The 15215-nt window shown below is 40.7% G+C and overlaps 1 protein-coding gene across 2 annotated transcripts in view; it reads right to left on the bottom strand.

The window, feature by feature from the left end:
• Window positions 1-5118: 5118 nt before the first annotated feature.
• gpr153 (G protein-coupled receptor 153) overlaps window positions 5119-15215 on the bottom strand; it is a 42992-nt gene continuing 32895 nt past the window's right edge. For both annotated transcript variants that reach the window (XM_079520078.1, XM_079520079.1), the window contains exons 4-6: window positions 13503-13692; window positions 8836-9020; window positions 5119-6465 (exon numbers count right to left, since the gene is read on the bottom strand). In XM_079520078.1, the coding sequence (XP_079376204.1) occupies window positions 5605-6465; window positions 8836-9020; window positions 13503-13692 (1236 nt within the window). In that variant the 3' untranslated portion in view covers window positions 5119-5604. The remainder of the gene's footprint in view (window positions 6466-8835; window positions 9021-13502; window positions 13693-15215) is intronic.

Genomic DNA, 15215 nt, shown 5'->3' with positions numbered 1-15215 from the left:
ATTTCTCCAAGTATGTGTATTATTTCCAGATGGTATTGTGTGGTAGAAAAGGTTCAGTTTAGTTTTATTCAGGATCCCCATTAGCTGTTACACCTGGCAACTGCTATTCTTCCTGGGGTCCTCAGAATAATATACACACAAATAAGAAAAAAATTGAAATAAAAACTACAGATATCACAAAAGAAAATAATACATTACAGCATAAACAATACGATTGGTGCATTCACTCTAGATTGTATTATATTACCTGGCATATTGACACAAACAATTACATTTTTTCCATATGCGCAATAGAGCATCTCAAAAAGCGCCCCGGCGGGGACATCCCCTGCTAGCCTGGCTAATAAACCAGACCGAATCTGCCGTTGGCAAAAGAAAATTGCCTGCCACGTAAGTGTGATTTGAGTCTGGCTTATTAGCCAGGCTAATCCCCTGGCCCATTTCAATTTGGGATTGACCTTCATGGCAATGACAGTCAACATAATACATATAGAGCAGCCATTCGTGTAATTTCAAGTAAGTATCCATATAGCCCATACAAAATACCTGACCACAATATATGCTCCCTGCCTATAGAGGGTATGCACGTGACATCATCATCAAACCCGGAAGTTATGCAGGAATGCCTACTGAGTGGCAAAAACCTACTTTCTGGCCTTGACAGCCCATTCATCCAAACAGAAAAGTCCTATCTGATTGCATTAAACAACGTTAAACTATGTTAAACTCACTTTGCATGTTGCTTTGCCACTCGATTTGCCACTCGATGTGCCATTCACTTTAAGCATGCGCATACCCTCTATAGTACAGAGAGTCTAACATTCACACAATTATAGCAAAAGTTAAATAGGCCTACAGAAAACCTGAAAGGACCACAAACAAGGAATTTAACAGAGCGATCTTTATTAAAGTAGCCTAATAAAAACTCCAAGTCATTTCAATACAGCACTTAAAAACCCCTCTCATAAAGTAGCCTAATTCAATATTAAAAGAGCACACTAATATGACAATATACAATATGTTGTCAGCGAGCGTCCTGCTTGCGGCATTACCCACACCTGAAATCAATAGTCAACTGTCAATCAGTCAGTCTGTGCTCCTCTCTCGCACCTGCAGCCACTGACACTGTCAATCACTGAGTCCATGCACTCTTACAGCTCAGAGTTTCTGAGCTCTCTGAGTCAGAGACAATATTATTCTTGATGGGCCCAGGCGGTGGCGTAACCGTCTGGGCACCCGAGTGGTAATCCAGTCGCAGTGTGCCGCGGGTTCGACTCCCGAGCCCGACACGGCCTTTACTGCATGTCTTCCCCCATCTCTCTCCCGTTTCCTAAAAAAATAATATATATATTATTCCGTAGTAATAGTGTATTAAGCAGTGAATTTCTGTTCACTTTTGTATTCAATTCAGTTATCAGTTAACCCATTTAGTTTACTCCGCAACAGCTGTGCTGTAGCCTCACATAGCCATATCAATTTCAATTATTTTCAATAAAACATTGATGTAATAAAACTATAACTAGAAACGACGTGTGAAACTTTACGCGGTCAGGGAAGTCTGTCCACCCATTGTAATAAGATACCGGTAATTTAAAATTAGCAGAGGATGGTTTCGAACTTTCGATCCATCGACCTCTGGGTTATGGGCCCAGCACGCTTCCGCTGCGCCACTCTGCTGCTGCCGCGGTCTAGTAGCATAGCATATAGCAGTCAGTCACTGCATTGATCTGCACTTCAGCCATCGTGCGCGCGCGAGCAAGCACACGCACACACACACACGCGCGCGCGCGCGCGCGCACACACACACACACACACACACACACACGCGTCACTAAAATGTGAAACGCGAACGCCCTACCAACAGCCATAAAGACATGTATGCCTAGACTCCTTCAAAACCGCTCTCAAAGAGCTATACGGCTGCAATTCGAAACTGGCCTCTGTAAAAAAAAAGTCAAAGCCCCCCCCCCCCACCTTTCTTTAGCTGTAGGCTATATAGGCTATGATGATTTCCTGTTTTTCACAAGTGAATATTTGTTCACCTTAATGTTCTAATCTAATGAATTGAAGGAGGACCCTGATGTGCTTGTCCCCTTTCCCTTACTGTATACGTTTCTTTTCCCTTGTTACCTCCTTTTTTATATAGAAGTATATCTGTACGTCTATAATGTTCTGATGAATTGAAAATGGTGGAGCGTGTTGTAAACAAGTGTAATGCTTTATCAGTGTATCAGTGAATACATGTTGTGAATACAAATTTCAATCAATCATTTGTGTTTTGCTCACAAGTCACCACCAACAAAGCTTTTCTTTATTTATCTTCTTTAGGTTGACGCCTCAACACCAAAACAAGCAACTATAGTTGTTGGCATTCGGATGATCCTTCTCCAGCATCGAGTTATCAGGCTGCATAGTTTTACATGGTGCATGATGGAATGCATCTCCATTCAGCAACGAACCAGAACCAACCCATTGAACCAACGCGGAGTTCCGTGTTGGTTACTTTTGGTTAATGTTGTGGTTCCGAACCTCTATGTTCTGAACCTTTTCAGGCCGTAACCCCCCCCCCCCCCCCCCCCCCCAAGTTAATCTGAGCTGAGGGGCCGTCCGGGGGGGTCAGTAGTTCTCCATGCAGCCCACAGGTGGAGAACCACTGATGTAGGCCTATCCGAGATTTGAGACAAGATGTAATAAGCCTACAGCAAGATTCAGTGGATCACGGGTCTAGGCTACATCTTCATAAATGTACACATTCAAATATAGTGTGTTCCGTAATTGTTTAATAAATAAGTGTTTTTAATCTCGCCTCTTTATATTTTGTACATTTATAGGGGACAGATGACATATACAGTAGGTCTTCACACAAATGCCGGAATCGATCAAAGAAATCTATGACAGTCTTGATCCAAGACTGTTCAATGCCACACTAACCATATTCGTACATGACGTACAATTATCTTAGAAACTCCAAACAAATGAAATGTCTTCCCAGGTGAATTTAATTTTAAATAAGTAACTTGTTCATACTTTTAACAAATCCATCATCTGAAAAACAAAAGAAAAAAGAAAAGCTAACATTTAACATTGTTCATCATTTGGACAGTCATACATGTTTGAATATGTTACAAAATTAGATTCTGATATTAAGCAGTCAGAAGTCAGAACTCGGAGCTCTTAACTGCAAAATTCAGGGATTGTAAAATAATTATCTTAAAGAAAGGTGTAGCTACCTAAGTGTATACAGTAGGCCTACATTAGGCCGACCCACCAAACTGAATAGGTTGCAGCAAATGTGAGCAGAAGTGCACCATTATACACTGCATACAGTAGCCTATATGAGGAAGTAGACTTTTAATGCATGGCAAAAGGATATGTTCAGAAGTATATACGCCAAACGCCAGCAACTTAATAAACTGGGATAATAGCAAATCTTTTTTTCTTCAACATAAGGCTATTAAAACGGTTAACTTGATACTTTTCATGTCATATCATACCATCACTCTCGATAAATAATTTCTTTGCAAACTCATACCTAACTTGTGCAAATACATTCATGATAAAATGTTACCGTCCCAGACAGGGGCCAACTAATGGCCAGTATTTTTAAATTTGTGTAGGCCTATGGAAACGTAATATGCATGTCGTGGTTATCAAATTGTTGATTAAAAAATAAAAAGTGTAAGCCTTATTAGTCCACATCAACATTTTCTGTCGTCCAAGTTAACTTCTTTCTTTGATTACTGTCCATGGCAGTGTTGACTTGAGGGCAAGGCTTTTCAAAACCAGCCATAAAGGGATATTTCACTGATAATTCACCACAGTATATGTTCTAGCCGTGATTGATTCCCTCTGAATATTTATGTAATGACCAGTTTGACCACTAGACACTTAGAGATAGGTACTATTTTGTTTCAACGTGAATTCCTGTGCACTGACTAATCTCTATAATAAACTATATTTTTCCCAACAATATCCTTTCATGAGGCTTTGAACCATACTAATTTTTAATCAACATCATTCCTGAAGGTTTTAATTAACACAACTTTTCATTGTCCCCTGGATGGTGTCAGTCAGTGGATAAATTAACACAAAACACAATTACTCTAAAACCAAACAAAGTTGCCCAAGACACATCTTCAGGATGTATGAGGAAATATATAAAATATATAAATGTTTTTTTTTATTAAAGTGTCCTGAACTTAAAGGGACTCATTGTACAGGATGCTTTTTGTTGCTACATAAGATCTGCTATTTTTTTGTGAATGTTAGCCTATTTTATTAGAATGTCCACCTATTAAGACATTCCCAGAATGCTAGGGTTCATGTGGTCAACGTATGACAAACTTCTAGTGTGTCAGCATCAGTGGCTGCATGGTGATAACCTCTAAACATGATATATTTCAATGACAATTGTTTGTAAGACATGGGTATGTTCAAATCAAAGACTTGTTAAGCAAAAAGAGGACACCAAAACTGTACATCCAAAACCCATACAAAAGAATAATAATAATAACGACACTTACTTCATTTCTGCAGATTTTAAGGCTCTTCATGTGGAATTGTAATTTGTCATGAAGCTAATGTTTTAGGCATTGGGGAATTAGGGATTAGTTATACCCTCCCGTCTTTGATACAAGATGTGTACAAACGTTTTGTGTTCCTAAATATTTCAGGTGTTGTGATTAATATTAACAATACAAGTTCAATTTCATATATGAAATATTGTGATGAAAGTTAAACTAATATTTTTTAATCAATGTCCAGTGTTTAAGACTCCTGTCTCTGAACCCACTTGTGTCACGTGCATTCAATTCCATCAATGTGCTTCCGTATACTGCCCCTATGTTGTCTCTCCCTCGAGTCCCTCACATTTCTTACTGTCTGCCACAAAAAAAGTGAAATGGCCATTGTCCTTTTGTAAAAATAAAGTAAAACATAGAAATATCCCAAAGAGGAACAACGGCAGTGTTAGCCTTCTATTATACCTGTGGTCAGAGATTGTTCTTTAAAAAAAGTGTTCATACAACAAAGCACGCACCCATTGGAGAAAAACACAGTACAATATGAATCTCTGAATTTCCCCCCCCCCCCCCCCCCCCCCCCCCACACACACACACACACACACATACACACACTTTACCAACCTTCCCTTAAGAATCGTTGAACATTTGAATAACGGGAATAACGGCAAACGGCAAAAAGAAGGTGTGGAAATGTTCACTCAGTTGAAAAACAAATCAATTATTTGTGTTGGTGCTGGAAATAAACGTTTTTTTTGCTGGATACTTTGTGATGGAATCCCAGGATCCTGCATGACTATTTTGCCAACCTTAGGCTATACTTGCTTAATAAAAGTTATTAATAAATGTCAGGCCGCTTCAATAAATGCTAAATCTTCCAAGGCCTTTGATATTGAATGTTATAGGAAGGTTGGTCCCTTTCGGATTATAGTGGTATATACTGTACTAAAATGAATTAATGGCACAGTTAAAAAAGCCAAATAATCCAGTATCTGAAATTACCACAAACCCTAATATTCCAGTGGTAATTGTAATGATAAAACTTCAATAATAACAGCTATATGAACAGGTAATAACTTTTGTTTTAAGAGGTGGAGCCTACAGAATCTGAGTGAAATGTTATGTATCCCGAAGACGACGGCGAAGGTGTGCTCACAAAACTATTTGTGCTTCCTTTGCTCTCTGCCTTGTTCAGGTGCTTTTGGTGTCCCCAGTCTGCCACAGCCCCAACCTTGACTCCAAGGCCTGTCCTGGAGTTGGGCCTGTGAATCGAGTACTCTCCAGTCTGGCTTTGCCCAGGAGAAGCCGGCTCACCTTTCTGTTTCCCCTCCCGGCAGCCATTAGAGCCACAATCCCCGGGACTCTGCTCCCCGGTGCGTGGCCTGTCCGGTCTGGGCGAACTGTTGGGAGAACTGCCCCGGCTTCCGCTCCTCTTGTGCTCCGAGAGGCGACGGAGCGCCTGTGGCTCACGCTCAAAGTCTGTGAGCAGGAAGTGTGGCAGGAGCACGTTGTGCTGTTCGTAAACATTGGGGATGAGCGAGATGGCGGAGGCGCGGCGCGGGCTTTTCCTGGGGCTGGGCAGTGGCGTCTCGTCTATAAAGTTTATCACCTCGTCGCGGCTGAAGCATCGCAGCTCTTCGTCGTATCGCTCGGTGCCACAGACCACGCGGGGCAGGTGGCGTTGGGAGTGGTGCACGCTATCCTCGGAGCGCCGACGCTTGCGGTGCGGGAGGTGATGGTGGTGGTGATGGTGCAGCAGCAGCTGGCTCTCCTCGTGGTAGGAGACCAGGCTGTTCCTCCGTCTCTCGTGGCGCGGAAAGCTGGAGCTGTAGTGGGCCGTCGGCATCATGTCCTCTGTGGAGCCCCAGCGGTGAAGGTAGGAGGGGATCTGGTCGCTGGTCCACATGTCTGTTTCGTCGTGGGAGTATCTTCTTGTAGGGGGCACCTGCTCACAACACACAGAACCAACACCTTCAGTCTATATGGGTTGGGCTACTTTTTTATACTTTTATATTGACATTCATGCACTAATTCTACTACAACAATGGACAAAGTTTGTCTGCAATGTGGCACTGCAATATCTAACATCTAATTCAGATGAATAATCAGGTTACTACTTGTAGGATTCCTTCATTGTCATGTTGCTGACAAATCATCCAGATTCAATAAGTTTACATTCGGAAAATGTAATATTTCACATTAATAAACTATAGACCCAATGACTCACTTTGTGCAATGTTTTGTGTAATTTTTTCCTGAGATTTCAGGTTTCCACTGAAGGCCTCTTGTTCTAGTACTGCAGTAGGCAGAAACATGCGTTGCTCCTTAGGCAAAGCACGTCACATGGGGCTACAATGTCAGCAGTGGTCCAATTTTAACAAACCAATTCAATTTATATATTAATCCTACATGTAGCAGTATTAAGTCTGATAACCAAGTTGTTGAGTGCTGTTTTTTAATGATTACACAGCTGTTTTTGTTGCCTAATTGTTTTTTCTTCCTCCCTTCTTCTTTTTGTTTCCAAGTCCCATCTGCTTATTTTCTATAAAATATTATACCATCAATCTAATTGGCTATACGTTTACAATTCCCAAATAGATATACTCACATTCCACATTGTTCTGAGCACTATATATTGTAGAATGTGTCAAGGTGGAGTCAAGAAGCACAAGACTAATATCAGACTGCCTCCCTGTGGTGGCTTTCGGTGAATGCAACAAACAAACAAAAAGGACAGCAGACGATACAGTAGCAAGGTGAGTGCAAGGGCTGAACAGCAGAGGGCAGCAAAAGCATTAGAATGATTTCAGATGCGGGCAGGAAGATGGTAGAGATTAGAAGCAGTAACAATAACTCAATTGATATGAGGCTTCATTATTCTACAATCAAGCCACTTGAGAAGTGCCACAGCAATTCTTAAATGGAGGCGTTACTTAATGTTGAAAGTGATTTGATGATTCACAGACTTTTTAACACCATCCATTGGTGGCAAATGTAATTGGATCATAGTTCAGACAACCATCCTATTTTACCAAAAATAAAAGTCACATTTGTTTTACTGTTACAACTATGCAATGAAGATGTACACAAATAACACAATAATAGTATTATGGTGATTTGCATGGTTGACGAGGCATGGGGAATGAAGTGATGGCCTCACACGATACTGTGACTGCTACTGTATACATCTCTGTTTCAAGGCTTCTTAAAAGGTCACATGGGTTGAGATCCTACAGAGGTTGGATTGATCCTGCTGACAAACATCACAGCAATTGCAGTGTTGTATGACTGGAAGCTTATCTTGCTCTATCAAATCAATTCAAATCATTGGTTTAGCTTAATATTCTGTAGTCTTTAACAAAGACAACCTACACAAACCTATCCTTAGAATTCGATATTATAATTCAATAATATCTCGACCTGTATCAATACACAGAAATATATGTATATCTACAGTATATTATGCAATACCTTCTTGTAACTGTATTGTATTGCTCATTATTCTAGTAAAAGTATTCAAACTTCAGGGAAACTGAACCCCAATTTGGGTTTGTGTCTGTGACAAAGATGACACAGTGGTAAGATGTTTGGCAGGGGGTGAGTATAAGTAAGGTGATGTGTTGCTTAAACCTAAAGTCACATCTCCACATCCAGTCTTCCAGGGCAAGTCCAAGTAAGTGATAGTAGTTTCTCTCAAATGCAAAGGGATGGCAGCGAGTGTTTAAAAAAACACTCTGGAATAGTTTTTAGTGTTTGTAGTACTTTCAAATGAACAAAGAGGCTTTAGGAATCACCCTAGAAGATTGCATGTTGGAAACAAGCTGGGTCAATGCAAGCTAAAGAGAAGCATTTCACAGCTCTGCAACTGACTGGATCCAATGGACCCAGTGCTTTTGTTGAGAACATGAGCAGACTTTTGTATCGCTTTCCGTGAAAGGCGAAGGGTCCCTGAAAGTAGAAGGTATGTCAGTTACTAATCTCTTACCCTCTTTGAATAAATAGGCTGCCAATAAGGTTGATCATCCATGTCAAGTAAATGCTGGTTGAATGAATAAAGCACATTTAATATGTTGGTAGATCTACTGATGGTCATATTTGCCAAACATTAGTCAGCCAGAGTATATATTTTAGACTCACGTCAAAACATCACAAAATGTCAAAATGATTCTTGAAAATATCAAGCAAGACCAGATATTACTGTAACGGGCCAACGGAGGCCCTTTTCATCATGCACATTAGCAATGTAGTGTCACTGGACAAAAAATATTAATAGATCAATCGACCATGAAAATGAAAGAAATCAATAGAAATATACCTGCAAATACTGCATTCTATCTTCCTGTAGTTCCCTCAATGGATAACCTTGCGGAACCCCCCTTTCTAAGGTTGAGAATTCGTACTTGGCAATACGGTCTACCGTCATGATTTCAGGTGGCGAGCTATAGTCATATGGTCTGTCATATATTAAGTCGGCATGAATTCCTCCATCGTGGCTGTTTTCTGCAAAGTGCAGAAAAGCATACGCGTCAGGATTAGAGAGCAACGGACTCAAAATAACACAAGACAAGACAGACAGACAGACGAGTAGATAAGAGAGACAAGGTCAATTAATTGTTCTCTGTTTGATATTTATTTTTCCATGAATGGGCCCAATCAGTAATTATTGGTGAGACTTTAGGAATTAAAAAAGGGGGTTGTCACTAGGAATCTGGATATTCAGAATGTAAAAATTGCCAAAATGGATGGTTCTGATTTAAGAAACCCTGACAATAAGTATTCAATCATGTAAAGTAATGTAAAGGTTCATTATTATTACAAATACACTCAGTTGTCAGATGTACTTTCCAAAACAATTGCTTTCATGTGTATAAGAAGTCAATTGGAGGTGGGTGTAAAATGCCGATTTCAAAGCATATTTGTTTGCCATAAAGGAATGGAGGATGACAGTGGCAATTGCACAGGCAGCTTGGCATGCAAGTCGGTGTCTTTGAAATAAAAAAAAAGAAAGAAACAACCCTAATACATACAACTGTGCTGGGTTATACATGGAAAGCCCTCTGGAAAGAAAACAGAGAACTGGCAGTGTTAATTATCACACAGAATGTCAACTGCCCTATGTTGTTTTATATGCTGTCGGCTAAACAACAAGAAGCAGGTAGCAGGGAGGGAGCAAGAGTTCAGAGGGAGGGGGTCAACAGGTTTGGCATGTTAAAACAAACAGGAGAGACGGGATCTGGGGTTGAGTTTAAACAGTAGCATTAGAGAAAAAGAATAGCAGTTAAAATACAATATCCATTCATTTACATGAATTAATTTCACAATGTATGCCAATTGTCTACTAGTCCAAATCATTACAGTCCATAACATCCCTAATGGTTATCATGTGACCCAATTGTTGGACCAAACTTTGTTGAAGTGTCTGTGATTCTTTGGAAAGGTTTCTTTGGAAAGGATTCTTTGGAAAGGTTTCATAGAGTACCGAAGTCCTGACGTCACTCGCGCACTGGGCATACCCTACTACGTTGCGGAAGTAATTTCTTGGAGAATAACATTTGGTTATCTTAGAATCGTCTCATATAAGAATTGTGGTCCGAAAATAAACAAACCGTCTCTGCGATATTGTTGGGGAAGGTGGCTCTGTTTCGCTTACAATAGTCAGTTACTGCCCAGGCGGTGGCGTAACCGTCTGGGCACCCGACTGGTAATCCAGTCGCAGTGTGCCGCGGGTTCGACTCCCGAGCCCGACACGGCCTTTACTGCATGTCTTCCCCCATCTCTCTCCCGTTTCCTGTCAGCCTACTGTCTGTCCCTTCAAAAACCAATAAAAGGCGTAAGCCGCAAAAAAAACAAAAAAAAAAACAATAGTCAGTTACTCATATTTGATACAGTCTGTTTCTGGCAAAAATGTAACTTATTTTGCGGCAGTAATATTTAGCGTTTTCTCGCCGACAGTTGATTATCCATATCCATATAAGTGAAACCGCCGGGATCATTTGTTTATTTTTGGTACACAGTTCTAATTTGACGCGATATAAAAAAAGTATATGGAAATTCAGAATGGGGAAAATAAATACGCAACCCAGGTAGAATCTGTAAATTACGTCAGACTCGGTGCTCTATTCTGGACTCCTTAGTTTTTTCTTTTTTTTCTCACTTCTTTGATTAAAGAGCTAAATCTTGGAACTATAATATATATATATATATATATTCATGTCAAGTCAGAGAAGAGAAGAAAACAGTGGGTTTCTATTTCAGTTACATGACCTGAAAAACCTGAGTTATTATGTCCCCTTGTGACTAGAGGGAAAATATGACCATCATGATTACTAGAAACTGCTTTCCACCTTAAGTTAAAGTATCCACCTTGGCTTCTAAGAAGTCTTCCTCATTTATTTTAGCACCCTCGCCATTTTAGAGAGCGACGTCCCAGTTGGAACGCGCTGAATTGGAGAAAAAAGTAAAAAAGAAAAAAAAACAAAGAAAAGAAAGTAGAAAAAGGCTCGCTAGAAAGTGTCCTTTTCCAGTGATATCATCCAAGGCAGTTTCTTATATCCCCTCCTTTTTGTTTTTATTATATCAGCATTGTACAGCAAAGCATTTGGAAAGGTGCACACCACTAAGGCTTGTTTGGCCACACTCATACCGTGAATTCACTGACTGTCTCCTCCATCCTTTTCAAGCTTCCTATATGGGCCCAACTCCAGACTCCACGGTACGAGTCTGGCCAAGCCAGGCTAGCACACCACTAGGACTGAACAAGGTTTATAGTATATTCTAATGTATGATTTATTATGAATTATTATTAACAGACACTTCTTACTTCAGTTTCATCTCCTGAAGAAAAGGGTCACATTATAGGTCACATGATAACATTTGACCACTTCATCCAAAAGCAAAAACTGCACTAACAACATAAGGTAAACAATACAAAAAGCTAAATATTCTATATATTTCCATACTAAACATCACCTAAAACTAGGCCTGAGACCACAGTCTTAAATCCCCATATCATACAGTTTTTGCCTAACTCTAGCTGCTGCTAACTTCATTCTCCTCTGTTACAGCCAGTGGTGTTATGCTCGTAAAGGGCAGTACCACGGTGTGGTACCAATGTATTTTTTCACGCTCACTCGCAGGTACGATACGGTGCACGCGCGTGCACGCTAGAACGTGTCCCCAATCCCAGGCTGCTGAAAGACGGAGGTGATAAAATAAAAATAAAGCTGCTCCTCCGATAACAATGGGCTGCCCCATTCACACCTTAACAAGCGACAAAAGCTGCAGACACAACTCGTACTGTACCAATGGTCCATGTGTGACCTGTTATCTACCTACTGTAGGCTAGGCACATACTGTAGGCTGTCGGAACCAGTAGATTATCAACATAGTATTATGGTGCTATAGTAACTAACGACAGTAAGTCAGTAACAACACACTCTACAGACTAACAACACACTCTACAGACTAACAACACACTCTACAGACTACAGTAGTTGTTACTGTTGTTTTATGGTAACGTTTGAATTAATTAATGTGGCACGACTTGACTCTCATATACTTGACTATAGCTGTTCTGTGCACATGTAGGTGCAAACGCGTGCGTGCATACGACGTCGTTAAATTGCCGTATTACCGGAAAACCTCATTACACCACTGGTTACAGCCAATCTCTGGACAGAGTGGCAACAATTTCCCCAATTGCCCCCCCCCAAGGGAATAATGAACATTACCAATATGCAGTATGCTTCAACTAGACAATAAACTCCATGTAATTCCAGTAGCCTAAGACAGTCCAGTGAACACGTGGAGGTCACCTCCCACAACATGAGCAACTCTCCCCCTCCCAAGGCAAGGAGCTCAGAGAGCCGAGCTCTAATCAGTGATTCAGACGCGTAGCCTGAAACTTGCTCCACCAGTCTACTAATGAAGTGCTGTTTTTGTGCACTCTGAAAATGTGTTTGTTTGTTCACCTTTTTAATATTTCTACAGCAGTGGTTTCCCAAACGTTTTCGCTCGAGACCCAAAAGGGGGACTTTGAGGTCTCCCTGGGACCCAAATTAGTGAAAATAGCAGCTGAAAATAGCAGCTGTTATGTAGACAGCACTAGAATTGCATTGTATGTAGTCATAGCACTTCATAGTACATATGTATAGCATAGTATAGTTTATATGTATAGTTTCATTATATAGATATTCCACTGTTACGTTCTTAGTTTACACATGTTTCATGATAACTAAATCACTCTGGATTAAGAGCGTCTGCTAAATGCCTAAATTGTAAATTGTCTCCCAACGTCTCACGATGCGACACGCCGTGAGCTTTTAGATTGGCTATTTTCACTAGGCTATTCCTTTCATTTTTCATAGATATGAAAGAAATATTTATCTGAAAATATACGATTTTTTTTTGGTTTATATTAAAAAAATTGTAGCAAAAAAAGGGATATTTACCCACGACCCATAACAATGTGTCTGCAACCCACAAATGGGTCCTGGCCCAGTGTTTGTGAAACACTGTTCTACACCTAGCCTAAGTTTGGCATCATTGAACATAATACCAAAACATAAATTCACAACGGGAAGACTTACTATCACAAAGACTATACCCCTCTTTGCTAACAGACGCTTAATGGGTCTGTAAATTCTTATGTCCTCAAAGAAGGACCTTCTCCACTCCCTCTCTCGCTCTCACGTCTCTCAATGAAGGAGATAGCCAATAGCCATACCCAATAATCCACAAATTGAACTGTTTAGGGAATAGGAATCACAAGCCACAGTTCCATGCCAGGTTGGACAGGGGGAGTAGGAGGGGGCAGAGAGGGGACACTGCAGCAAACATTCATCAGAGGCATAACCCTATACTTCGCTGCACAAGGTTGTCACTCAGATTTGTGAATCGACATTGTGAAAATCTGTTATATTTGGTGACCTTAAAAACAAACAAAACAAAAACGTGCGACACAAAGCTTCAGTTGGACTTTACCCTCGTCTATGTCGTCGTTGGACATGATGGCCACGCATTTCTCCCACACCATGCGGACGTCTGCCCGGTAGCGGTCACACGCCCACAGGAACATCGGCAGGAGGATCGACTGGATGATGGAGCACCACAGCACGCACAGCACCATCCAGTTGTAGGAGCGGTCGTACTTCAGACTGGCAAAGCTCACCACCTGGAGAAGGGCAAAGAGAGGGGTGGGGGTGGTGGTAGTCATTACAAATTTGAATAGCACCTTTTCTCTGTGTTTATTTTTACACAATTTCCCCGGATGCCTCTGCTTGACTTGCCACCATATTAGAAGGAGACAGAAAAGCGAGGGTGGCGTGAAAGAGGGAAGATGATTAAGCGAGTCCAAAGGGAATATACTGCTCTGGGGGGGATTGTGCTACATTTTAGATGAGGTCAGAGCTGGTCTAAGGTGCAATGCAATCGCTTTCTGACTTCACCCTCAGTTGCTCACCAAGGGAGAATCCGCCCTGGGACAGGGGAGATATTGGGCTTATAAGTGTCAAGCAGGGCTAGTCAACCAGCAGTGCCCTACCCAACACCAGGTTATATGAAAGAGTAGGTAGATCACCCTCAAGTAAACCACTGCAGTTGTACTAGTAATATTGTATCATACATAGTTCTAGTACCATACAGATTGGTTAAAATAAGTTCCAGATTGCAGCTTTAAAGTTAACCACCTGAGATTTGACAAGTGTTTGCTAACAATGGCTCTGTTTCCATGGTCTAGAAGACTATGCTGTTATCTAAGCCTAAGTACAGTAATCAATCTTGCAACACAATTTATAATTGGCTCAATACGTTATCGCTTATCAGTATGGCCACATTTGCCAGAGACTACATTTAAATTAATCCATTTATTCTTATAATGACTGTAATAATGAACGGAAACTCCATGGGAAGTATTCATACTTAAATTACAGTGGAGATAGCAGGAGGGAAGTTTTCACTGTGAAATATGAAATGCTGTAAAGCAAGAGTGGTTTAATTGTCAGTCACTCATACAGGTACAAGCAGCAAAGTGTCACACAAACACTGTGCTAACACAATATTAATACAACAGAACAACAATACATACAATTTCATAATAATCTAATAAAAATAAAGTTAAAACTAGAGGTATGAACGGCAGTTATGATACAAAAATAATACTTTTTGAACAAACTGGACTAACAAATGGCATGTTGTACACAGCCCTTCCACGTAAAACACACTGCAAACTTATAGGACGGCTATTTTCAGCACGCGACACCAGCATGCAACTTATGCATCAAGCATTACACTAACTGCCCTAATGTCTCCAATAACTGTCCAAACCTTCACTAAGGTAGGGAGGAGGGAATACATGAAACACAACCCTGACCCAGAATTAAACCCAGAACTTTGCAGCTTCTGTATGTAGTCAGCAGGTGACCATCATATTTGGAGAAAAGGGTGGCACAGGGGAAAGGCTTTGCTCCACCTCTATCCTGATCGCTGTGGTAGATATGGTAGCGACCTGTCAATCACGATGTAGGGCACTCCCTAATGCATTTACTTGTTTACCGTCTATTTTACTCTAAATGGGACCTATCACTATCACAGAACACATTGAAACCACCGATTGAAAGCTTAAAACTCTTACTTAATTAATAGGGAACGTGAAAATCAGTCATTTTCCCATTTACTTACATAAAACCAGAACTCTTT

The sequence above is a fragment of the Electrona antarctica genome (genome assembly GCF_951216825.1).
Source record: "Electrona antarctica genome assembly, chromosome: 2".
NCBI lineage: Eukaryota > Metazoa > Chordata > Actinopteri > Myctophiformes > Myctophidae > Electrona > Electrona antarctica.
Note: the sequence above shows the minus strand (reverse complement) of the source record. Positions and strands in the feature narration are given on the sequence as shown.